The sequence below is a fragment of the Xenopus laevis genome, chromosome 3S (genome assembly GCF_017654675.1).
Source record: "Xenopus laevis strain J_2021 chromosome 3S, Xenopus_laevis_v10.1, whole genome shotgun sequence".
Lineage (NCBI taxonomy): Eukaryota > Metazoa > Chordata > Amphibia > Anura > Pipidae > Xenopus > Xenopus laevis.
This window is the reverse complement of record NC_054376.1, coordinates 95,752,660-95,779,522: the sequence shown is the minus strand read 5'-3', so window position 1 is coordinate 95,779,522 and position 26,863 is coordinate 95,752,660. Positions and strand designations below refer to the sequence as shown.

The 26,863-nt window shown below is 37.4% G+C and overlaps 1 protein-coding gene across 6 annotated transcripts; it reads left to right on the top strand.

Annotated features, from left to right (window-relative positions):
• The first annotated feature begins 12,364 nt into the window (after positions 1–12,364).
• tmpo.S (thymopoietin S homeolog) lies at positions 12,365–25,796 on the top strand. Of its 6 annotated transcripts, NM_001088178.1 has the most exon segments (11): positions 12,550–12,853; positions 17,252–17,378; positions 18,417–18,563; positions 20,323–20,420; positions 21,590–21,709; positions 22,448–22,543; positions 22,719–22,865; positions 23,164–23,271; positions 23,376–23,468; positions 23,616–23,707; positions 25,346–25,796. In NM_001088178.1, coding segments are annotated over 11 exon segments (1,557 nt in total). In that variant the 5' UTR covers positions 12,550–12,628; the 3' UTR covers positions 25,650–25,796.
• The last annotated feature ends 1,067 nt before the right edge of the window (positions 25,797–26,863 follow it).

The window sequence follows — 26,863 nt, the reverse complement described above, 5'->3', positions numbered from 1 at the left end:
TGTAATTCTCTCCTTGCAGAAAAGGGGAAAGGTTATCAACTCCTCATCCCTACTACTGAAGTACAATCAATTTGACATTTCCAGTGTAAGCAGTTCAGTTGGGATAAATCTACAAAGCCCACTTAAGATGTTAGACTCCAAAATGTTTCTAGAAATGAATAAGTGTTTTACATAGTTTTGTTGCAGTACCTTCACTTGATTAGGCCACAGCTACTACAGCACAAAAGCTATAGAAACGCTTCATCCTTCCATGTGACTGTCATCAAACAATTCAATCAGATCAAGGGGCATGAGCTCATGCGCACCGGATCTTCTTATTTTTCTGTAAGGGAGCACCGGAATTTGCCGAAGGGAAGGAAGAGGACCCGAAGAAGACCAGAGATCTGGAAGATGCTCCTCTGCGCTTACTTTGCACCGATATGCGAGCAAAGTATTAGGGACACCTTCAGGGGTAATAAACTATGCTGGGGGGAAGCAGGGAGGGAGGACTATCTAGGGTAGTAGCTAGGGGCTTTTCTTATCTGGGGGTTTAGTTCTCCTTTAAACTTACTAATGCAATATGGTAACGGAGACCACATAAGCACTATGCCCTTTTAACATAGCAGCACAGAAAAAGATTAATGGCTGCATAAGTACAGAGTAGTAATATACTGAGCAGCTACCTACTGGTAATAACCTGCATAAATATACAGACTAAATAAATTTAGTAGCACAACTTGATAATGAGACTGCATAAGTACATCATGCAGAACTGCTATAAACTATATTTCTAGCATGCTTCTTTGAGTAAGCTTGACTAGAACCTTGGCATATGGCATTAAATAAATGGTATGTGAAAGCCAGCATTCTGTCTACTGCAGAGAAATATGCTACACCAACACTGCAAATTAAATAATTACATAATTAAGCTGGAAGGCAATTAGGCCATACAGACAACTCATTGCATTAGGAGCCTTTCTCTGAGAGGTATAACATTGTTACACAGCATATCTGCTCTGCAAGTTTGAGTACTTGTAGGAGTTTAGCTAAACATACCTTGCGGGACATGTATGTCTCCAATAAACCATAACAGGCTGAAAGGTAAGTAGGCCTTCAGACCTCTAGTTGATTTAGTAGCCTCTCTCTGACAGGTATAGCATATTTAGAAAGCGTATCTGCTTCTCCAAGCTTATAGCCAAAGAGTTTGTATACTCAGTTCTTGCAGGTCACTGCTGTATCCCATAAAGCCATGATAGGTACAGGACTTTGGCTAAAGAAACCTTGCAGTAATTAACTGCACACAGACATCTCCTTTCTCTGTTTAAAGGGATGATTCTGCCAAACAACTTACCTGAGTTCTTTTCTATCACAACCATTAACATGGATACTGAGCAGTAAAACCACAAAATACAGGCACTCTGATACAGTATATCCTGTTATTCAATCACTTCTCCTCCAGTAATCACTACCAGGGGAGACAAATCCACAAAACACTCTGGAGCATGAAGCCCATAGTAGTTTGCTTACTTTCTCAGGTAGCACCCCAAACGCTAATCCAAACGCTATCCATCTGTGAGTAGAGGCCTCATATTCATTACATTTATCTCACAGATGCAAACATTAACTTATTGCATAAAAATGCTCATAAGTAGTAATACTTGGTCCTGGAGCTTTAGCAGGTAGAGGCCAAGACCCTACTAAGAACATTGCCTGAGGAGGCAGTGAGCAGAGGAATTTCCCAGTTTCAACCCGGATATTTAGCTCCACTAGTGCAGAAAGCGCTATTATGCTCATTGCACTAGTGATGCTGCCCCCTTTGACCTGCTCCGACAATGATTTTTAAGCTCGAAGCAGGAGGGGCGGCATTTGGGCATTTGTGCCCACTGGTTATTAATCAATGTTTTATACTAACTGGTTTCTTTCATTTTGTTCTGCTTTAACTCATATTTTCATATGGACTACTTTGGCAATTTCTTTTTGAATGCTTGAAAACTACAGTAGGTGTAAATGCCATGGCTGTCCATTCCAGTTCAATATACCATCACTCTTTGATCATATATATATATATATATATCAGGGTGTATTTTATTGCTTTCAAAAGGAAAGTTGTTGAGTAATAATTGATAAATGAGTGTGTTTTTAATTAAGAATATTTATGTTTTATAACTGTATTCTTTATTGATAGCTATAGCTTCATTTTATTTGGCTTTGTAGGCTTTCCCTTCTTATTTTTTGCTTTTGGATTGAAATGAGCTTACATTAGGCAGAAGCACATGGATTCAGGCAAGCATTTTGGGAATGCAGTTTTTTCTTAAAAGATGAGGAAAGTGCATTTCACCTAGGCACCCGCAGTAAATATAATCTCTAACCCTGAGGCCAGGGCCGGTACTTTTCTTGCTAAAAACACACACTGGACCAGAGTAATTTTTCTTTAAGCACTGTGTCAATCTTTGACACTACAGGCGACCCCTGGGAAATCCTTAAAATAAATATGTAGAAAAATACATTTGCACAGGTTCCAAGTTTAGATTATACCTTTAAAAAGAGTCTAACAAAAAGCCCAACAAATTGGAACCCCCATTTCACATTGAACTGCACTTTTTTTTTTTTTTGTTAGATTATTCTGGTAGACTGGAGATGTTATGCGCTATAGGAATCTACAGAAGATCAAATGGATTCTGTTGGTACTGGTAGCAGACAACAGTTTGAGATGAACAGTAAATATTGTTATCTTGTTATTATTGGAAATTATCCTCTTTGTATATGCATTATTAATATCAAGAAACTCAGGTCACTTTTGTAAAAGTTTTTTATTTATTCTTGGGGTCTACAACTGACTTGCTTTTATATGTGATCCCCTGATGAAGGTCTAAAGCATAAGTACCTGGATCATATGTCAAATTTGGTTATTCTTTTTTGTGTGAAATGAGTTTTGCTCTAACTGGCCATAACAAATTGAGTTCTGCTTGTTCATCTGGTATATAATATTTTTTTTTATTTTTTTTTCTCTTGTTTATGCAGTTTTGACTTTGAGATGTCTTTCTACTTCTGTAGACATATAGCACGTATATGAAAATCTGGGGAATGTATAGAGGTGTATCTAAAATTATTTTCCCCCTAAAATATAAGTAGCAGGAAAATTGAAGAATACTGCAAGGACATTGGATATTTGAAAAGGTTAAGACTTCAGCTGAATATATTTTCTGAGGCAGTTTGTCACCCACTATACTTATTAAAGGAACAGTAACACAAAAAAATGTAAGTGTTTTAAAGTAATGAAAATATCATGTACTGTTGTCCTGCGCTGGTAAAACTGATCTGTTTGCTTCAGAAACACTACTATAGTTCATATAAACAAGCTGCTGTGGAGCAATGGCGGAAATTGAAAAATGGCTATATGGCACAGGATAACTAATGGATAAAAGATAACATTATTAGACAGACAGAGCTTATCTGCTATCTGATGAGTAACCTGAGTCTTCTCCATTAAATGGCTGCCCCTATTGCTACACAGCAGCTTATTTATATAAACAATAGTAGTGTTTCTTAAGCAAACACAGCAGTTTTACCAATGCAGAGCAGCACTGCATTATATTTTCATTACTTTAAAACACTTATATTTTTTGACGTTACTGTTACTTTAATGTGAGAATTTAACCAAAATGTTCAAAGAACACCATGTTTTCCTTGTTTATTGCCTTAATACCATTGGCCACAACATACTTGTGTTATAAAGATGACATTAATAAAAACATCTTATGGTATAACAGAGTACCAATACAATATCCAAAAACAACTTTTTTTCTTCACTCATTATGTCCATATAAGGTAGATAATTCTTCCTTCTTTGAGTCCTATAACACCTAAATAGCCAAATCTCTGCTTATGTAAGCCTCTACTTGTTATTGTTCTGCTCCTTCTGACGTCATATTAAAGTCTGGCCTGAGAATCTTATCAGTATAGGACTACATTGTATAATTAATCAACTAACATTCCTAAGACAGTATTATAGTCAGGCCTTATGCTCACCATTTAGTCCATTTTTCCAGCCAGTTTCTTAGGCTTGTGGTTCAGTTAGTTATCCATGTCCCCTGTCCTAAGCCAAAACGTCATTGCTCTAGCCACCTGATCTACATTCCAGGCTCACTGGACTGTGATCCAGTCTGTAACTCTAACCGCTGTAGAGATAACTGTGCAGTTGGATTGTTCAATGGTGACACATAATTTTGAATATGTTTTCTGAAATAATGAATTTGGAGCAAATATGGCTTTCACAATTGTCTTTTTCTTTAAAGACGGCGCTATGGATGATGCAGCTGTAGCTGCCTTTGATTAATGTACTGATTTCATGAAGGTCACTTGCTAAGCAATCAGAAAATAATTTAATTCTTTCACTATTACCCTGCTAATTGGCTTTAACTGGATAATCCAAGTCATACGCTTTATGTATACTAACAGCATTCCATTCTTCATGATATATTTTCAAGTAGAAACTGCTGCATAACATATTGGCATATTGAATTCTCCTTTGAAACCAGAAAATATGTCTGGTTCTTCAAAAAAAAAAAAACATTTTTTTTCAGTAGAGAACCTCGAGAAAGGAATAATATAAATATCTGGTAGAATGTAAAAACAGTTTATTATACATGTAACTCAAACCCAACTAGAGTTTAGGCTGGGAATTATATGTTTTATATAGGGCTTACTGTTCCAAAACAGAGATAAGGCAGCTCTTGAACATTAATAATGCAAACAGTGAAACTTGCCTTCAATGCTGATCACAATAGCTTCCCATTTTTCTGATTGTGGTTGACATTTCCCTTCATACTGTATCTGCAACACTTCATTTGCTTAGTGTGCCCTAATCTGTTTTGAAGAAGCACAAATAAAGTATGTATGCAAAAGATGAATTAGCTGATATATGCCTAATAGGCTCATGGTACATGTAGCATATTCTCAGCCATTGTTTTTAAGCCTGATTTTATTTAATTGTGGGCTAGAAATGTCCATTTTCAGGGTAAACTATATATGCCCAGCAGTGAGGGATTTTCATTGATGCATATGCTGCATGACCACCAAAAGAGAATAGATCATGAGTGTAAAGCTATTGGGAGTAGGGCCCTCTCATACTATTTTCTACTCTGTAACTATTGTTCGATAAATTATTGTAAGACCCCTGTTTGTTATAAATTATTGTAACACCCTGTGTAACTTGCTGGCGATATACTGTAGAAATACATTATGATGATGAGTGCCATGGGCCTTAGCTAGGTTTGCCACCTGGCTGGTACTTTACCGGCCTGGCTGGTGAAAATGATGGTTGATCCCAATGTTATTAATAGGGAAAAAAGATAAATATATAAGAAGGCCGGTATTTTTTTCCAAAAAAGGTGGCAACCCTAGCGTTAGCCTGTGGGGCTAAATATAGCAACACTTTTTTAAAAGTGTCATGATTTTTATGGTGTAGCTTTTATTTCTAAATGACACTGTTTACACTGCAAATAATTCACTCAACGATATAAAATTGTATTCCAGAACCAGCAAGTGTATTTTTTAGTTGTAATATTGGTGTGTGGGGAGCCATCTCAGGTCATTTTGCCAGGTCATGTGCTTTCAGAAAGAGTCAGCACTTTAGGATGGAACTGCTTTCTGGCAGGCTGCTGTTTCTCCTATTCAATGTAACTGAATATGTCGTAGTGGGACCTGGATTTTAGAGTGATGTTCTTAGATCTACCAAGTAGCTGTTATCTTGTGTTAGGGAGCTGCTATCTGGTTACCTTCACATTGTTCTGTTGTTAGGCTGCTGGGAGGGGAAGGGATGGGGTGATATTGCTCCAACTTGCAGTACAGCAGTAAAGAGTGACTGAAGTTTATCAGAGAACAAGTCACATGACTGGGACAGCTGGGAAACTGACAATATGTCTAGCCCCATGTCAGATTTCAAAATTAAATATAAAAAAATCTGTTTGCTCTTTTGAGAAATGGATTTTCCGTGCAGAATTCTACAGGAGCAGCACTATTAACTGATTCATTGGTTAATAATAATTTTTCCCATGCCAAGTAATTATTTAATATATATTGCAGACACTGGCCTATAGGTTTTAAATTTAGTAATCGCAGTAGATACCACAGAGTGGACATTTTGATGAATGTCTTGGACTATATATGATATAATTTACTAACCACTAAATTGCATTTTTTCCACAAATCTCAAAACATTTGTGGTTTTCCTCTATTTCTTAAAACTCTAATATTTTGAGATTTATTAAGTGAAAAAAAAATCACAAAAACCTCTAATGCCAAACTTCTTGTAGAGGTCCTATAGAAGTCAATGGGAGCTGCGCTGATTTTATCAGGCCACTTCTAATCCATTTGCACTTTTAGAGGTTTTTGGATTCTGTTTTCACTAGGAATTGTCCAAAAAAACTCAAATGTTTAGGGGTTTTCCAGGTTTTTGTATTTTTTAGCTCTTGTTCAGCATTTTTTTTCATTCATACTTTTTTGTTTTGGATTGTTTAATAAATTCATTGACAATTGTGGTTTTAGAGTTTGTGATGTTTGTTTTGGTTTCAAAAACCGCTAAAACCACTAAAATCCAACCTTTAGTAAATAAGCCTACATTTGTGAACTGAAGCACTTTGGATGCAAAACTCATTTGAAACTGTGGATTGATATCTATATCTATATATATATCTATATCTCTATATATATATATATATATAAATGGGTCAGATTCACAATGTGATGGTGTGAAATAAAAATCCTCATAAATTTGATTTATCTACAGAGTGCTGGTCCTTTATACCACAGATTTACATTTATTGGCAATAGCACCCACAGAATGCTTGGTCTGAATGCAGACACTTTTTTGCAGTAAATACAGTATAAATAAACATTAAATCTGTATGACAAACTTTTTTCTGTATGTGACTTTTTTGTGCACCCTTGCATTTGTGTGTGCTACGTCTCTCTCTCTCTCATATATTCAATTTTGAAATCTGACATGGGGCTAGACATTTTGTCAGTTTCCCAGCTGCCCCTGGTCATGTGACTTGTGCCTGTACTTTAGGAGAGAAATGCTATCTGGCAGCTGTTTTTCCTTCTCAATATAACTGAATGTGTCTCAGTGAGACATGGTTTTTACTATTGAATGTTGTTCTTAGATCTTCCAGGCAGTCTATTTCCCAGCCAACTTTTGTATAAATGGCTTTCTTGCAATTGATTAGACACTTTGAGAAAGGCTTCGAGGGGGCCGAAATATCAGTCTCGTATGTAACAATAAAACTCTTTATAATTGTACTTAAGACCTGAGAGTGCGGATCTTACTTGCCAAATATGAATTGTAATTATTGATACTGAACCCAGGCAATTTATACTATTTTTCGAGAGTGCTGGCTACCTTGTGGAGTGTGTGTGTGTGTGTGTGTGTTAATAAGTCATATGGTTTTCTTTATAGTTACTCTGACTCCTTACTGCTATCTTCCATATCATCACATTATGCCTTCCTCCTGTAGTGTGAAAACCATTTAATAAAAGCCTAGAGAAGGCATTACCTAAGATGGCAATTCATGACCAGATTTGGATTGATAATTTAAAATCTTTACAAGTGCCATAAAATTGACCCGACAAATGTCATAACATTATATAGATATAACAAAGTTCAATTCGGATTCCAAGACATTAAGGGGCCCATTTACTAATAATCAAATTTAGAATTTTTCCCACGAATCATGAAAAATGTGTGGTTTTCACAGTTTTTAGTAAAGCTTTAAAAATTTGAGATTCATCAAGCAAAAAAACCACGGAAGTCTTTCATGCCAAACTTTGCCAAGTAACTTTGTTGAGGTACTATACAAGTCGACGAGTGTGGGACGAGTGTTGATCCTATACAACCATTTTTCGAATTTAAACGTTAGAGGTTTTAGGATTTTTTTTTTCTCTACGAATTCCTGAAAAACTTAATTTTTTTTATTCTGGTATTTTTTCAGGTCGTTCCAACACATTTTTTTTTTTTTTATACTTTTTTATTCTGAACTTTTAATAAATTCAATGACAGGCGTGGTTTTCCAAACATAGTCGTGTTTTCCAAAACCTCTGAAACCACTAAAATTCCACCTTTACTAAATAAGGCTCCACTTACTAACAATAGACCAGCAGGTGGCACTGTTGTAACAAAATTCATTCCTATTAACAGTACATGTATCCCTTTATCTTGGAAATAAAGAAAAATAAATAATGAATATATATATATATATATATATATATATATATATATATATATATATATATATATATATATATATATATATATATATATATATATATATATATATAAATCAATTTCACATCTAAATAAATCTTCACTTCTTTTAAGTCCTGCGAGTGTGGTATTTTTTTCCTTCGCTACACATCATTACCCAGGACTGCACCCAGGCTGATTTATTGATCTTCTAGACATGAGTGCCAGCTTTTTCCCTGTCTTATATATAAATCAATATATTAGTGCGAGTGCTAATTCCAGAGTGATTGTTTGATTTAATGAATTGATTTCAAATTAGTCTCTTTGTTAGAATCTTTATCTCACAGTCTGTTTTAATTTTGACTAAGAAATCACCATCTGGACCTTACTTTTCTTTAACCTCCTGTTTTATTATATTACCTTCCAAGGAGCTATCATGGGGCATAAACTAACAGCCCATGGCACATAATCTGGCAAAATAAATCATTTTGTTTTAATTGAAGAAATACCATCAACCCCCAAATTTCCATCTGGTATATTTCTGTGCTGTTGTATGCAGTGGCAGTCACTTTTCTATCATTTTTCTATAAAGCATTCGTGTAGCATTCAGGCAACTAGTCTGACAATAAATAGGGTTTAAAATTTGATGTAAATGATGGATTTCAGACAGGAGCTTGGGCCACAGAGGCCTGCGTGCTGTTATAAAGAAAACTGGAATCTTCCCCATAAGAGTATTGGCACAGAAGTTGATTTGCAGCATTTGCACGTCAATGGCTTGGTAAAAACACTTCAAATAGCCTTCTCTTAACTTGAATTGAAAGTGCCTGAAAGCACCAGGTGTAGTTTTGGGCAAGAGTTTTTTGAGCTGCCTCATATAGTTTCTCTGGCTTTGAAAATATTTTGGTAACTCACAGAGAAATATTTAATTAGAAATAGACTTAATAATCTGCCAAACATTATCTGCACTTCTCAGAAACATGAAAAATTGATTAAAAACTTAAATGCAGCAAATTAGCAATTTACTAATCATTTTAAATGGGTCTCAAGGAAGATGCAAAAAAACATAAATTGGAAGAAGAAATTGCATACATTTTGCTAGGAAAATGCACATTGGCTTCTACAATTTTTTAGATTTAGTTTTAGATGCTTATTTTTTTGCTTAATAAATCTCTAAACTTCAAGTTCTAGAAGCTATTAAGGTGACCATAGATGTTAAAGATTTTTAAAAGATATTTTGTTGTGGTAAGACCAAGCTTATCTTGAAACCAAGCTCATCTTGCAACCAAACTCATCTTGCAAAGATTGTTTGAATGTATGATTTGTCCATCAACTTAAAAGACCATTTCAAGCGATATTGTCTAGTTGAAGCCAGGAAAAGTGTGGGTAGCTGCCTGTTTGTCCCTGCAAACAATTGGACAACGGAAACATTTCACTGTGAACGATGAAAATCTTCTAACCTGCCTGATCGACTTTCTGACCAATGATGACAAAAAAGGTTGCATGCATGATCGTTTGGTGCCCATTTGACAGATTTGTTTGATCGCACTAAAATCGGTCGTAAAGGAAAGAAAAATCTTAACGTCTATGGTGAGCTTAATTCAGTAGCGTAGCTTGGTTGTGCTGGGCCCCCCTGCAAAAAATATCTTCATAGGGGGCCTGGTAGTGTCACGATCGTTCCAGTTCCAGGAGCTCCGGGTGGCGCGTCCTTCCCTGCCGGTGTCGCTTTCAAAATGGCGGCGCCCAGGGCCGCCACGTGGGTAGCGGCGCCAGCGCAATGACGTCAGCGCGTCGACGTTGGCGCCAAATTCAAATATTTAACCGCTACCAAGACACCTGAATGGCGCCCAAGTATAGGATTAATTTCCTGCATGTTTCCTGGGTATCCTGTGTACTAGTTTTAGACTGTATCTTGCTTCTGATTGTTGCCTGACCCCTTGCCTGGACTTTGGACTTTGCTTGTTATTCTGCCTGCCTTTGAACTCTTGCCTGGACTCTGATAAGCCGTTTGATTAACCCTTTGGATACCGCGACCTTGATTTCACAGTGGGCTTCCTCCTTGATCCTGACTACCTCCCTGGAGGGAGCTCCCGGCTCCCTGACAGGTAGGAACAGTCCCCAATCCCGCTCGCGTCGGGTCTCTCTGTGCCACCGAACTGAAGGTAAAGAAAGTGAGGAGGGGGGGGGGGTCTGCAGTATAGCTAGTTATGCCACTGCTCTTATTCAAATTTGTGAAACTGAAAACAAACTTGTTTTATTACAAAAAACTTGACTTGAGGTGAAAATTTCAAAAGCTGATAAATCAGTCCCTATATATTAAACACTCACATGTAATAGACATGCATACTAATCCTGAACTGAAATTGTAGTTTTATATAATTAGAACACGATCACTGATGTATTTGTATATGTACACACAATCATCACGTTAAAGGTTTACTTTATAGAACTTCCATAGGGAGCAGTTTGCCCAAATGTAGAGTTGCAACATGGCTGGTATTTTCCTGACCTGGCTGGTAAAAATGATGGCTGATCACAATGTTATCAACAGAGAAAAAATATAAATATATAGGAAGGCCAGTATTTTTTTTCAGAAAAGGTGGCAACCCTACCCATAATAGATACATTGTTTTATTGTGATGTCTAAGGTTGCCACCTTTGCCAGAGGCTAAACCCGAACAGGGGGAGGGGGCAGATAGCATTGGGGCTAGTGCAGTGATGTTGGGGTGGGCATGATGACATCAGAGGAAGGCACAATGATGTCAGTGGTGTTATGAAGCCAGGGTAGGGTCAGTGCATCACTTGAATCCATTGAATCCACACTGCGGAGCGCTGCTCAAAGATTGCTCAGGAGTCAGGCGCTTATAACATCAAATTTACTGCTTTATTCAAACGCTTGTGAAGATTACATCGGAGGGAGTATGATTCTAACGCGTTTCATGCCCTAAAGCTGGGCACTTCATCAGAGTGCATCACTTAGATGCAAATGGCTTTATTTCTGTTCAGTTTTCTGAATGTTTTGGGATCTAGTATACGAAAATCGGTTATCAAGAAAGATCTGAAATACAGAAATGCTAATTTAGAAAAACAAATGCTTATTTTTGACTGATTGGACATTGATCTTTTTACAACCCAGCTTAACTATGTAACTAGGATTTGCTTTTTTTCTGTAATAAGAAATTAAATGTACTTGATAAGAACAACTAAGCCATGTTAACTTAAATTACAGGTATGGGACCTGTTATCCAGAATGCTTAGGACCTGGGGTTTTCCGGATAACGGATCTTTCCGTAAGTTGGATCTTCATGCCTTAAGTCTACTAGAAATTCATTTAAACAATAAATTAACCCAATAGGCTGGTTTTGCTTCCAATAAGGATTGATTATATCTTAGTTTGGATCAAGTACAAGCTACTGTTTTATTATTATGGAGAAAAAGGAAATCATTTTTAAAAATTTGGATTATTTGGATAAAATGGAGTCTATGGGAGACAGCCATTCCGTAATTCGGAGCTTTCTGGATATTGGGTTTCCGGATAAGGGATCCTATATCTGTATTTAAATGTTTTTATTTATTGGCCAGATTATGGTTCAGGTTTCACAAAGCTGAAAACCGAACAGAAAGTCGAGACCCGAACAGGCCTCAGAAAAACCGAACTGTTCAGGCCAAAAGTGAAGAGGTGGCAATCCTAGCGAGGTCTGGTCCTGATCGACGACCATATACATTTCCACTGCAGGGGGTAGTAGAGGATTTCAATAATAAATTGTTAAATGTAACAGCTTCCATCGAATAGCCACAACTGTTATGGACAGCCTGTCAGCTTTATTAAATAAATATTATTATTTATCAAGCCGATGTCATACTTTACTTAAGAAATCTCTTTTAGAAGCCTGGCCAAGGAGCTTTCTCAAGGGATACATTTCCACCCATGTACTACTAAATGTGACACTTTCTCTAATGAATTGATTAAATCGTTTCTTTTTTTTAGATTATTTGCAATCATTCTCGTCTACAATTTGCTCCTCTCTTTCCCCTGACTCGTCAGACCATGTAAGCCCTGAGGAAGCGCTGATTATTAGCTCAAATTGTTTTAGGAGACTACCCAGCAGCACCATATACACAAAGACGGCGGGCCCTCCCTCACTCCCACCTCAAACCATGTTGTAAAAGGCCGCGCTGTCGATTGTTTTTTAAAGAAACCCCGCAGCCAATGGTTTGTTGTTTTGGTTTGTCGGCCAGCCAATGGAGGCGCGCTTTGTTGCACGGCATCGTCGAATGAAGTGCGACCGTTGTTACTGAGCGCTCTGTTTCCGTTTTGATTCCCCCCCCCCTTCTTGTCCTGCTCATTGGAACCTACTCTCATTGTTTTGCGCTTCGCGGGACAGGGACTCTTGGTTTAGGGGGGGAGACACCATGCCGGAGTTTCTGCAAGACCCGTCGGTTCTCACTAAGGAAAAGCTCAAGAGCGAGTTGGTTGCGAACAACGTGACTTTGCCGAGTGGGGAGCAGCGGAAAGATGTATACGTGCAACTGTATCTCCAGCACCTCACCTCCCAGAACAGCGGCACCCCTGACTTCTCCAGCGACGAAGAGAGAGAGGCCACCCCTATGAGGGGCAGAGGCCGCCCGCCGGGAAGGGTAAGAGTGCGAGACTAGAGTGAACACCATTGTGTGACCGCTCTGGCTCCTGCTGGGGAACTCTATCACTGCCAGAGGTTCCAAAGGCCTTAGGCGCGCTCTGGTGTTTGCAGTTTTGATAGGGAGACACGAGTCAGGTGTTCTGTCAGGTGTCTCTGCCCAGAGGCTGTGTGCGCTACTCCCATCATTCATAGCCGGATTATTAGAGCTAGTTGGTGTTGGACAGTACTGTAGGGGGTTCAGTTAACGAATGAGTTGCCAGATTGACATAGTAACATAGTAAGTAAGCTTAAAAAAAAACGCATCCATCAAGTTCAACCTTTTAGTTATTTTTTTAATCTGCCTAACTGCCAGTTGATCCAGAGGAAGGCAAAAAACCCATCTGAAGCCTCTCCAGAAAATTCCTTTCTGACTCCAAAATTGCAATCGGACATTTAATTTTGTTGCCGTTGTAGTGTTTAAATCACAAGTAAACTCATGAATATCAGACTTTGTTTCCCACAGCCTGTCTTGATGCATCGACCCCTAGGGGCACATTTACTAAGCTCGAGTGAAGGATTCGAATGAAAAAAACTTTGAATTTCGAATTATTTTTTTGGGTACTTCAACCATCGAATTGGCTACTTCGACCTACGACTTCGAATTGAACGATTCAAACTAAAAATCGTTTAATCGACTATTCGACCATTCGATAGTCGAAGTACTGTCTCTTTAAAAAAAACTTTGACTACCTACTTTGCCTCCTAAAACCTACCGAGCACCAATGTTAGCCTATGGGGAAGGTCCCCATAGGCTTTCCTAGCAATTTGTGATCGAAGGAAAATCGTTAGATCGATGAATTAAAATCCTTCGAACCGTTCGATTAGAAGGATTTCATCATTCGATCAAATGATTTTTACTTCGATCGTTCGATCAAACGAATTGCGGTAAATCCTTTGATTTCGATATTCGAAGTCGAAAGATTTTACTTCGATGGTCGAATATCGAGGGTTAACTAACCCTCGATATTCAACCCATAGTAAATGTGCCCCCTAGTGTCACAACACTCATTGTTCCTGCTTTTTTTAAAAAAAAATTTTTTTCTTTGCCCTGGTTTTTATTCCAGAACCTGTAAATAAATGTGCTTGTACAAAGCCATCACATGAATTGCATAGCATAGAGTTACATACATAACAACATGTACCAGTACAAAAGGTGAGGAAGGCCCTGGGCAAAAGGGCTTCCAATCTAAAGGGGAAGGGGATGAGACACAAGGCGTGGGAGTTCCTATGAAGTCTTTATACTTTTTAAATCTATGACCAATTGTGTTATGTAATTTTAAACAATATGCCTTTTTCTGCAGCAAAGTGTCACTCATTTCGGCTGCAACGCAAGTCAAGTGCACAAGGAGAATTCAACCCATAACTAAAAAAAAAAAACCCACCCTACGTAGACACCCACCTCCGGGAAATGCCTCAGCGCAGTTCCAGGGATCGCAGTTCACGGCAGCCATCCTCCGGGTCTTCAGTAATCTGAGACTGAGACCGGCGAAGCGGCGCATGCGCAGTTGGAGCAATTTCCCGGTTAGGGGCAACTGCGCATGTGCCGAAATGGATGGAAATTGTCGAAGCGCCGGAAAAAGACACAAAGACCCGGAAGATGGCATGCGGTGAACTGCGATCCCTGAAACTGCACCGAGGGGTAAGTAAAAAGTTAGGGGCATTTCCCCGTGGGGGGGGGGGACTACGTAGGGCAGGGGTTATTTTAAGTTATAGGTTCAATTCTACTTTAAGCAGCTTTCCAAAAATAAATGTATCTTAGTTAAAAGCTGGATTTGTTTATCCCTTTGCTCATGAAACCGTGTAGCCAAAGTTAGTTGTCAGGATTTGTTACTCTTCTTGGCTTATGTAACATTGTTTCAAGAGACAGAACCAGGAGTGATCAGAATAGAAACAGCCCAACTGCTTTTCAACAAAAATGACATATTTTAAAGCTGTATATATTGCTTAAAGTTGCATTATCTTTCATTATGCAAGAAACAATTTATTAGTAAATGTCCTGCTTATAAGGCAGAGGGGCCCCATGCAGTGCCTTTAGGTTTTAGACATGTCAGTGTCCGGCGTTTGACACGCATTTACTTTTGCATCTTAAATAACTGTGCAGATACTGGCTGCTTATAAACCAGGGTTATTTACTGTTGTGATCTTATAAAACATCCATAGACAAAAACCAATAGTAAAGTGATTAGTATAGGAATGAGCTCCTGCACTATGCACTCAATAAGCACAAAATATCTAGTTTTGTTTTTTTGCAAATTGGCCAGTCTCAAGCATAGGTGATTATTAGTCTCTAGACATATACAAAACCTGGTGTTAAAACTTAATGAGACAAATAAGCAGAAATTGGGTACTTTGAGACTATCGCCCTGGTACATGGGCTTCATGCTATGACCTGATGTTTTATATACACTTTATTGGCAGAAATATTGATGTGCACGCTTGTAGGTGTTTTTTTCCCCACTTTTAATTTTAATATGTCAGGCATAGGTAAAGCACGCTTCTAAGATTTAGCCGGGGGGTCCTCATAGTATTTCACGATTGCAGCTTTGTACCGGCAGGTCAATCCGGAACCCAAGAAAGCTACATACTTAAATGCAGTCTTATTGTTCCTACTGAATGTGAGTAGGTTTACTTAAACTACAGCTATTCAATTAAGAAGATAATATACTGTTGGCACCTTTTTTTTGTTCCAGGAAACGGCTAAGTCTTAGAAGCATGCTTTACCTTTGCTTGACATTTTTTATATACGGACTAGCGGGTTCTGGAGTTGCTATAAGCGCTGCCACTAAGCAACCAACAAGCGCAGAGTCCACTCCTTTGTATTGACTGTTACATTTTTATGTGTGTTGGTTTGTGACATCTTATAGACTGAAAAGGTGGTTGAAATGTATTAAGTAAAATGTGCAGTCAAACTAACCATTGAAATCTGATTGACAATTAGGATTCGGTTCGGGATTCGGCCTTTTTCAGCAGGTTTCGGATTCGGCCAAATCCTTCTGACTGGCCGAACCGAATCCTTTGCATATGCAAATTAGGGGCGGGGAGGGAAATCACGTGACTTTTTGTCACAAAACAAGGAAGTAAAAAAATGTTTCCCCTTCCCACCCGTTATTCAGAATGCTCAGGACCTGAGGTTTTCCGCATAACATATCTTTCCGTAGGCTCGATCTTTAATACCTTAAGTCCAGTAAAAAAAAAATATTTAAAAACGAAATAAACCAATATATTTTTATTTGTTTGTGTTTTGTGTTTTTTTTTTGGCTTTTTATTCAATAGTTCTCCAGTTTATAATTTTAGCAATCTGGTTGCTAGGGTTGAAATTATCAAGACATACAGTCATATGAAAAAGTTTGGGAACCCCTCTTAATTCTTTGGCGTTTTGTTTATCATTGGCTGAGCTTTCAAATTAGCAACTAACTTTTAATATATAACGTGCCCTATGGAAACAGTCGTATTTCAGCAGTGACATAAAGTTTATTGGATTAATAGAAAATATGCAATATGCATCATAACAAAATTAAACAGGTGCATAAATTTGGGCACCCCAACAGAGATATTACATCAATACTTGGTTGAGCCTCCTTTTGCAAATGTAATACTCTAGACGCCTCCTATAGCCTTTGATGAGTGTCTGGATTCAGTATTTTTGACCATTCGTCCATACAAAATCTCTCCAGGTCAGTTAAATTTGATGACTGCCGAGCATGGACAGTCTGCTTCAAATCATCCCATAGATTTTCGATGATATTCAAGTCGGGGGACTGTGACGGCCATTCCAGAATATTGTACTTCTCCCTCTGCATGAATGCCTTTTCTCATGATTGGATACACCTGCCTATGAAGTTCAAGGCTTAACGAGCTAATCCAACCAATTTGATGTTGCCAGTAATCAGTATTGAGCAGTTACATGCATTCAAATTAGCAAAATTACAAGGGTACCCACATTTTTGCACAGCCAGTTTTTCACATTTGATTTAATTTCATACTTTCAACTGAATACTGCGTCATTAAAAATCTTTGTTCAGAAAACACCCCAGTGGGAAATGAAGATTACCACTGTTATCTTTTTTTTGTTGAAAGTGGAATAAATTATTATGCAGGCTGAAAGGGGATCGCAAACTTTTTCACATGACTGTACTTGATTTCACAGACTAATAGGAAAGATAATACTCCGAAGTCCCTCTGATATCTGTAGAAAGGTACACATATTTCCTGAAAATCTTAAGCTTTATTTTGACAACTGTGAGTAATTTTTTGTGTTTTATTTCCTTTTGCTAACAAGTTTGTACACAATTATAATGGGTGGTCCTAATATTATACGTATTCACAAACAATACCATTTTATTAATTGTTTTTCTAGAAAGCAACAAAGAAGACTGACAAACCTAAAGCTGAAGAAAAAGATGACCCAGATGTTACAGAACTCAGCAATGAGGCTCTTAAAGAAGAGCTCCTTAAATATGGAATGAAACCAGGCCCTATTTTAAGTAAGTGGTTTTTTTTATTAGCCTGAGAGAGGCTACAAGCAAGGAATGCAAGAAATCCTTTAAGGAATTGTTCAGTATAAAAATAAAAACTGGGTAAATAGGCTGTGCAAAATAAAAAATGTTTCTAATATAGTTAGTTAGCCATATATGTAATGTATAAAGGCTGGAGTGACTGGATGTGTAATATAACAGCTACAACACTTTTTCCTACTTTTCAGCTCTCTTGGCTTCCACTGGCTGGTTACCAGGCAGTAACCAATCAGTGACTTGAGGGGGAGCCACATGGGTCATATCTGTTGCTTTTGAATCTGAGCTGAATGCTGAGGATCAATTACAAACTCACTGAACATAAATGTACCATGTGGCCCCCCTTCAAGTCGCTGACTAACTCAGTTATAGAGCTGAAAAGCAGGTAGTAGTGTTCTGGCTACTGTATTAGACATCCAGTCACTCCAGTCTTTATACATTACATTTTTGCCTAACTAACTATATTAGAAATGTTTTTTATTTTGCAGTCGCTATTTACCCAGTTTTTATTTTCACACTGAACTGTTCCTTTAAATCTGTTTTTAAGCTTTCCAGTTTAGCTCAAGGAATAACAACATAAAATTTAGATTTTATGATTAAAACAATAGTCAGGAAGTCTGTTCAGCACAAGTCCTATTCATTGCAGTTACTGCCCCTTTAACTTTAATATAGTGCAGGGGCTGAAGTTGCTGCTGCTAAACAATTAAATTGTCAAATTTTTGTTGTTTAGAGAAGGGGTCCACAACCTTTTGTGACTGGGGTCGGGAAGGGTCAGCGTCCAATTCTGGAGCGTCGGCGCACCACCTTAATTGTTTCCTAGGCTCGGCGGCCCAGTTCAAGCCTGTCCATGGCCTGGCAGTTGGGGACCCCTGGTTTAGAGAATTGGCAACCCTCTGTTTCTGGGAAACCTACACAAATCTAATTAAAAACAAAAAAAATAAAAACTTTCTGGTGAGCTACCCCAGTAAGTGTATTATAATGAAATAATATACTTTTAATATTATCTTTTAGGTAATACCAGGAAATTGTATGAGCAAAGACTTTTTAAACTAAAGGAACAAGGTCTGGCATCTTCTGCTCTTCCAGCTGATACTACAAAAGCAGACAACAAGCAAAATGGAAACACAGATTCTGAGCAATACAGTGATAATGAAGAAGGTAAGGTGAAATATATGTAAAATACAAAATTCTGCCTTGTACAAATATGTTATGTTTATTTTCAGTGCAGTGTTTCATAGTTTTTGTTGTTTACTAGAATGAATGTGTGTGTGTGTGTGTGTGTGTGTGTGTGTATAGATAGAGATATATATATATATATATATATATATATATATATATATATATATATATATATATATATATATATATATATATATATATATATATATATATATAAACAAAGAAGGGAAAGTTGTGCTCACCGCTATTTTTTAAAACCATTAGGCGGGGATGCAATGAGGCTGTGACCACAAAGTACATATAGACAAATACAAGAGTCCTCAGCACTCAACCCATTATCAATATATTTAAGACAGAGACATTTTGTGCATACTGCTACTGAAAAATGCCTTACCCTTTAAACAAAACAGGGATTGTTTGTCCATATATTGCAATATATTTAAGCTGGCCAACTACGTCAAAGTCATCCCATATCTGGCCAGTCCTACGCTCGATTTTCATCTGATTCATTAAGAATTCGATTACTTCATTATACATTTTACAAAGGGACTACGTTTTACCTGCAACTTACTAGCTGCTTTCAAAGTAAAACTCCCAAACTTGGCTGCCCTTTTATTAGACACCAATGGGATATATTATAATAGTGCTTTAGTTGAAATTTGTATGGATGCAGATTTATATAAAGGAACAGTAACACCACAAAATGAAAGGGTATGGAAATATAATGTACTGTTGCCCTGCACTAGTAAAAGTGGAGTGTTTGCTCCAGAAACTCTACTATAGTTTATAGAAACAAGCTGCTGTGTAGTCATGAGGCAGCCATTCAAGCACAGGAGACACAGTCGATAACAGATAAGTTCTGAAGAATTCCATTGTAAACTAGAGAGTTTACTGTATCTTTTAACTGCTTTGTATCCTTTGCCGTTTCCCCCTTTTCAGCTTTGAATGGTTGCACAGAAGCTTGTTTATATAAAATATAGTTGTTTCTGAAGCAAACACACCAGTTTTTATCCTGTATATCTCTTGCCTTGAGCCACCATTTTGTGATGGTCTGTGTGCTGCCTCAGAGATCACCTGACCAGAAATACTACAACTCTAACTGTAACAGGAAGAAGTGTGGAAGCAAAAGACACAACTCTGTCTGTTATTGGCTCATTTTTTTTTTTTTTTTTTTTTAAATGGCAATTTTCTATTTATGATTACCTAATGGCACATACATGTATGGGACCTGTTATCCAGAATGCTCGGGACCTGGGGTTTTCCGGATAACAGATCTTTCCGTAATTTGGGTCTTTATGCCTTAAGCCTACTAGAAATTCATTTAAACATTTAATAAACCCAATAGGCTGGATTAGCTTCTAATAGGGATTAATTATATCTTAGTTGGGATCAAGTACAAGTACTGTTTTATTATTACAGAGAATAAGGAAATCATTTTTGAAAATTTGGATTATTCAGATAAAATGGAGTCTATGGGAGACAGCCATTCCGTAATTCTGAGCTTTCAGGATATCTGGTTTCCGGATAAGGGATCCTATACCCGTACTACTAAAAAAGTGTATTATTATGAAAATTGTTCATTTAGATGAAGCAGGGTTTTTCATATGAGCTGTTTTATGCAATATATTTTTATAGAGACTTACATTATTCGAGGGGGGTATAGTTTTCCTTTAAGTTGCCATTGTCATAGCATATTTTGTAAATGTGAGATAAGGTAATTCTGTTTATTTGTTTTCAGAGGCTAAAGTAGAGTTGACTTTTGAAAAGAGAGAACCACTGAGGGGAAACCCAAAGCCACAAGTAACAATGCGTAACAGACGGACTGAAAAAACTGAGGTTTGTTTAAGACTTTTATTGAAATAAAACTACTAGTTGAAATAAGAACGCTTTTAGTGTAATCTAATTATCCATGCTTTTGAAATAGTTACTTGTAAAGCATCACCTACCCCATATTTTCTGGTTATGGTTTTGGCTTTTCTTAGTTTGAGGCTTTATGCTGCTTGTTTTGATTTGCCGTATGCCACATAAACCACACAGTATGTAGTTATTTATGAGTAATCATCTTTCATTCAACTTAAAGCAAAGTGTGTATATGTGGAACACTCCATATCAATCATATATGATGCTGCCATGAGATTTAACTTCATAAACAGGCAGGGATCTGTAAACACGTTACATACAAAGCTTCGAATTATGGAAAGGCCATCTTCCATGGACTCCATTATAATCAAATAATCCAAACTTTAAAAATTATTTCCTTTTTCTCTGAAATAATACTTACCTTGCGTATATATAGTTAAACGCACTCACTGAGATAATTTTAAGTGAATTTATTCAATCCGCACATCTTTCCCCCCCCCCACACACATCAGCGCATTTCTGAACCATCATCAGGTTATTTGTGTGAGTGCCTCCAGTGCGTTTAACTCTTCTGATATATGGGAGCAGCACCCAAGATTTAGAGAGATAGTTGTACAATGGATGGCAGACCACTTCCAAGTTACTGCCAGTTGCACCGTTAAAGATTGATATACATTTGTAGAGAAGAACCAGCAACCACAGGGTATTGTTAAATCAAAAAATGTTTATTTGGTAAAGCATGTTTAAGCCATACATGCTTTACCAAATACACATTTATTTGATTTAACAATACACTGTGGTTGCTGGTTCTTCTCTGCAAATAAAAAAAAAAATGATTTATATATATATCTCTCTATCTCTATCTCTCTATCTCTCTATCTCTATATATCTATCTCTATATCTCTATATCTCTATCTCTCTCTATCTCTCTATCTCTATCTCTCTCTCTCTCTCTCTCTCTCTCTCTCTCTCTCTCTCTCTCTCTCATATATGTAAGTATGTATGTATACAGTTTCTTGTTTTTTTATTGCCCTTTCACTGGTTTGCTATTTCATTGGGCACCCCTGCATGTACCAGACAGTTGAGCCACTGAAGTTTTAATTTGAGTTTGGGGTTTATTAAATTCATGTTTGATACTTAATCAGACTGTATCTGAAGATGTGGTTACTGAGGCAGCTTGGACATCTGGACCTGTGAAAAGTGGACCTGTGCAGACTGTTTATAAGGAGTCAACTAAAATATCCAGACGAACCCCAAGGAAAAAGGTGATTATTACACTGAAGTCACTGGCCTTGGGGATCGTATAAGTCGACCTGACACTAGTTTATACTTAAAGGAATACTGTCATCGGAAAACATGTTTTTTCCAAAACACATCAGTTGATAGTGCTACTCCAGCAGAATTCTGCCCTGAAATCCATTTCTCAAAAGAGCAAACAGATTTTTTTTATATTCAATTTTGAATTCTGACATGGGGCTAGACATATTGTCCGTTTCCCAGCTGCCCCTGGTCATGTGACTTGTGCCTGCACTTCAGGAGAGAAATGCTTTCTGGCAGGCTGCTGTTTTTCCTTCTCAATGTAACTGAATGTGTCTCAGTGAGACATGGGTTTTTACTATTGAGTGTTGTTCTTAGATCTACCAGGCAGCTGTTATCTTGTGTTAGGGAGCTGTTCTCTGGTTACCTTCCCATTGTTCTTTTGTTTTGCTGCTGGGGGGGAAAAGGGAGGGGGTGATATCACTCCAACTTGCAGTAAAGTGATTGAAGTTTATCAGAGCACAAGTCACATGACTTGGGGCAGCTGGGAAATTTACAAAATGTCTAGCCCCATGTCAGATTTCAAAATTGAATATAAAAAAATCTGTTTGCTCTTTTGAGAAATGGATTTCAGTGCAGAATTCTGCTGGAGCAGCACTATTAACTGATTCATTTTGAAAAAAATATATGTTTTCCCATGACAGTATCCCTTTTAATCCAATTTTTTTTTTGGTTTCAATTAATAGGTGGTAGCTCCAGATCCAGTCCTTTTTGATGATGCAGACATTTCAGAGGTCCCTCCTATATCTGAATTGGTAGTACCTGCAAGCAATCAAATTTTTGTAAGTATATTTTTTAATTTTGCAGCTTTCCTTAAGCATTGATTTACCGATTAACAGATTTTTGCCTACAGCTGTGTAATTTGATAATTTAAATATCTAAAATTTTCTTTTGCACTGGAGGACAAGCATAATTCCCTCTAAAACGCTTAACTTTTTTTTTTTTCTTTTTATGTAGGCTTATGCTGAAAATGAGCATTTTGAATCTAGTAAGGTTGTTAATCGGGTGCCTGGAAGTTTGAAGCATGCAGAGACATTACTGTCAGTCGGCGAAATCTCAGAACTGACGAGAAGGACCCCAAAGAAACAGCTGATCAGTGAAAAGGTAAATAATTATAAATTTAGATTAGCTTTTTTTGGTTCCTAATAGCAATAAAGCATTATATGGTCATTTACATTTATGAAACTGTGCTTGTAACAAAAAAGTAATTTTAGTTCTGCAAGCTAACGTGCTTTTTTTGCAACCTTCCCTTAGATTGTGGTTAAGTTTATATGGGGATTCAATTTTGTAAAATTGAATGTTAATTTTAAAGGTAAATATTCAAATGTAGCCAGCTGTTGTATTATAACTGTGTTAATTACAAGGTGCCGTTTTATTATAACGTGTATTTATACTGTTGCAGCATTTGAACGTAACACGTGAAACGGAATCAGGTTCTTCTCAAATCAGGTTGATTGATAGTATTGGTTTTTCAAACCCCACTGATCTTCTAAACACAGCTCTAATAGAGGTGATGGCTTAAATTCACCCCCCCCCCTTTTTTTTTTTTTTTTTTTTAAATTTGATCTGGCAATGTATAGTTAAGTAACCCTGAAGATATTCTTCATATTGAAGGAAACAAAACAAATCATTGAAGACTCTTTGGAAACACCCAAAAAGACAAAGCAGTTGAAAATAACGAAGTTTGTAACACCTGTAAAAAAGCAGGAAAGATTTATTTTCTCTTTTTCTTTTTTTCGCACATGTGGTGAAACTTTTTATCTAGCCACTTTCTAAGTTGGTGAATCTATGGTTTTTCTTAATACTTTTCCTTCCATTTGCATTTTAACTAGATTTTTTTTTTATTCTCTTTAGATTGTAGAAAAGAATTTTGAGGAGAGAAGAACTGAAAGAGATATTCTTAAAGAAATGTTTCCAAAAGAATTTTTAACTCCAACTGGAATCAGGTTGTTATAATAATATTTATTAATACACTAACACTAAAATGCATTTTCTTTGATTATTCGATACTTCAAATTAAAAGAATAGGATGCTAGGGTTCTGGAATGCACCATAACATGCAAAAATGTAACTGCCTAGTGAAGCTCCCCTGTAAATTGTCCGAGGCTTCCCTGAATCTTCGTACTAAATCAACATACAGTATATATTAAAACTATTATAAGATATTTACTTAACAGGCAGGTTTGTGCTAGACATTTTGCAAGCAAAAACATTGGGGTATATTTATCAAAGTGAAGTTAGACATCGCCACATTCGGCTAGCGTGAAATACTGCCTCTCTCCATTCATTTCTATGGGATTTTTAAAGGCGTATTTATCAAATGGTGAACTGTCACTTTTTGATAAATATGCCTTTAAAAATCCCATAGAAATGAATAGTATTGAGTATTTCACTCTAGTGGACTGTGGCAATCTCTAACTTCACTCTTTAATAAATATGCCCCATTGAATGTCACCAGATAGACTTTCTAGTGAACCCTGCAGTTCTAATTTGGTGGCATTTCTTCTAACAGAGAGCTACGGATGCTGCAAATTCTGTGGTACTCTTTATCATTTGTATTGGTTATTGTGTGTTTTCCTGTACAGATTTATCTCATTATTTTCTGGAAAATTACACCGACCACATCCGCACGGGTTTTTTTTATTTATCAATACATTTCTCAAAAATTTTCTGTGCAAGAAAAAAACCTGAAAAAATAGTGGAAAAAAAATGAATCCTACAAATTTCCACCCGAAAGCTCTAAAAAAAATTTTTTTTGCCCAAAGACCACGAAATCCAGCGCAGGCCAAATTATCTTTGGGACTTCTCCCATTGACTTATGCAACCTCATATGTCAGAGATGCCGGAATTTTAGATGCAGACTTTTTTCATCCTCTGGGTATAATAAATCCCGAAACATTTGTTGTTGTTTTTTCACTAAAAATTCTGATTTTATACTAAGAGTTTAGTAAACCCCCCTAATGTATACACCCATTTATTTTACAATGCTGCCGAATATGCTGGAGTGTCATAAGTACAGGTGTGAGACCTGGGGTTTTCTGGATATGGATCTTTCTGTAATTGGGATCCTCATACCCAAGTCTACTAGAAAATCAATTAAATATTCAATAAACCCAACAGGCTGGTTTTGCCTCCAATAAGAATTCATTCTATCTTAGTTTGGCTCAAGTATTGTGTACTATTGACTTAATTCTACTAGATACTGGATATCATGACCTGGATGAATGAGAATTAAGTACAAGGTACTATTGTTATTACAGAGGAAAAAAAAAAGAAATCATCAAATTTGAATAAAAAGGAGCCTATGGAGAACAGCGTAACTGTAATTCCGAGCTTTCTGGATAACGGGGTTCCAGATAACAGATCCCACACCTGTACATCGTAATAGACATTTTGTTGCTTCCAATTGGCAAACAATGTATTTTACCCAACTAGGATAAAGTATTCTATGTTTGAGCATCAGTACTGAGGTCCGTAAAATATGCTGTTCTCCATTAAATGATTACATATTTACATGATATTGTTTTAAATGATTATCGCAAATTTTTAAACTGAGATTTTTTTTCCCCATTTTTCTTTTTCAGTGCCAGCTGTCGCAGGCCAATAAGAGGAGCCGCTGGGCGACCATTAAATGCCACAGATTTTAAAACAGATGAAACCTATACTTCAAAATATGTTTCAAATGTTTCAAAGTACACTCCAGCGGTGGAGGCGAAGTCTGCAAAAGTGAAACCTGGACGATCGTTACCTGCATGGATAAAGATTTTACTGTGTATCATCTTGGTTGTCTTTTGCTTTTTAGTCTATCAAGCTATGGAAACAAATGATGGAATAGCATTTTCTAAATTGTTTCTCGGCATCACAGAATCAAACAAGACTGAAAACTGATTTTTAATTTTTTGAGGGGGGGGGTTAAATTACAGTTTATATTTTTAACAACTCAAGGATTAAGAAAAACTTCCATTTGTCCAATACTGTCTGAAAATATCACCGCACTTCAAACTTTTGTACATTAATAAAGATGGTACGTTTGGACACCTGAATTCCATTCATTATTCTGGACAGCTAGAAGAGGAATGTGTGCCATAATATCTTATTAATAGAATTGTGTGAACATTTTTGTAGTGCTATTTTTAATGTGAACTGTTTGTCGTGTTATTTTAGGAATTTTTTTTGGGAGTTTGGGAAAGTGGTTTAAATTCAATGTGAAGCCTTTTCCTTCTCTCTCAGGCAGAAAAAAGTAATGCAATTGTACTGTGATTGGAGGGGTTGAATTCAGCTGGTTTATTATGTTACAACGTGAAGGGAAAATATTTTGATATACTTACGTAGCAAATGTTTTGTATAATGCTTAAAAGCCTGGCATTGTAGACTGTAACACTTAGGATATTATGTAAATGTAATCCTGTATTTATAGCTCCGATTCTTGCAACAAGGGATATTTTTCAATTCCCTTCTGAGCGCTATTTTTTTTTTTTTTCTCAACGTCAGCTTGGGGGACACAGGGACAATGGGGTATAGCTAGTACCATTAGGAGGCAGGACACAACTACAAAAAAGACAACTGGCTCCTCCCCCACTGGCTATACCCCCAGCAGGCTGGAGAAGAGCTCAGTTTTAGTTGTGTCCTCAGGAGGTTAGGACAGAAGAATTTTTTATTTTATTATTTAGTCAGTTTTTGCTGACACCAGGGGGTTGCTGGAACCTTTACACTGCGTAAAGTACCTCATTGGCACCTTCCAACGTGGGACCTGTCTCTGGGGTCACAGGTGTTTCACACAGACCACCCAGCCGATTCCTCTCCTTCCCTTACAGATGGAGACCAGGCTGGCCGGCAGACAGTACTGGGAGAGCGGTCTCCAGGACAGGTAAGTCCCAATGGGCTCTCTCTCCCCCTTTTCCTTCTCCCTCCCCTATCCATGGAGGGCAGAATGGATTTTTTCCTCAGCCCCTAGCAGCCTCATTGGAGAGGTGAGAGGGGGGTTTTCCTGGCTCTGCGCTTCCCCTTAAGCCTCTCGAGCAGGGAGGGGGTTCCCCTACAGGATTCTACTAGTGGAGCGCACGGGTCTCCTACCACATACGCGGCTCGCCAAGCAGCCGCAG

What these genes read in the sequence shown, in the direction of transcription:
- tmpo.S (XM_018254128.2), top strand. Translation starts at nt 12,629, where the DNA reads ATGCCGGAGTTTCTGCAAGACCCGTCGGTTCTCACTAAGGAAAAGCTC. An exon ending in GAGGCCGCCCGCCGGGAAGG is followed by an intron (nt 12,854 to 17,251) that starts GTAAGAGTGCGA and finishes TTGTTTTTCTAG; the next exon opens with AAAGCAACAAAGAAGACTGA. An exon ending in GAAACCAGGCCCTATTTTAA is followed by an intron (nt 17,379 to 18,416) that starts GTAAGTGGTTTT and finishes ATTATCTTTTAG; the next exon opens with GTAATACCAGGAAATTGTAT.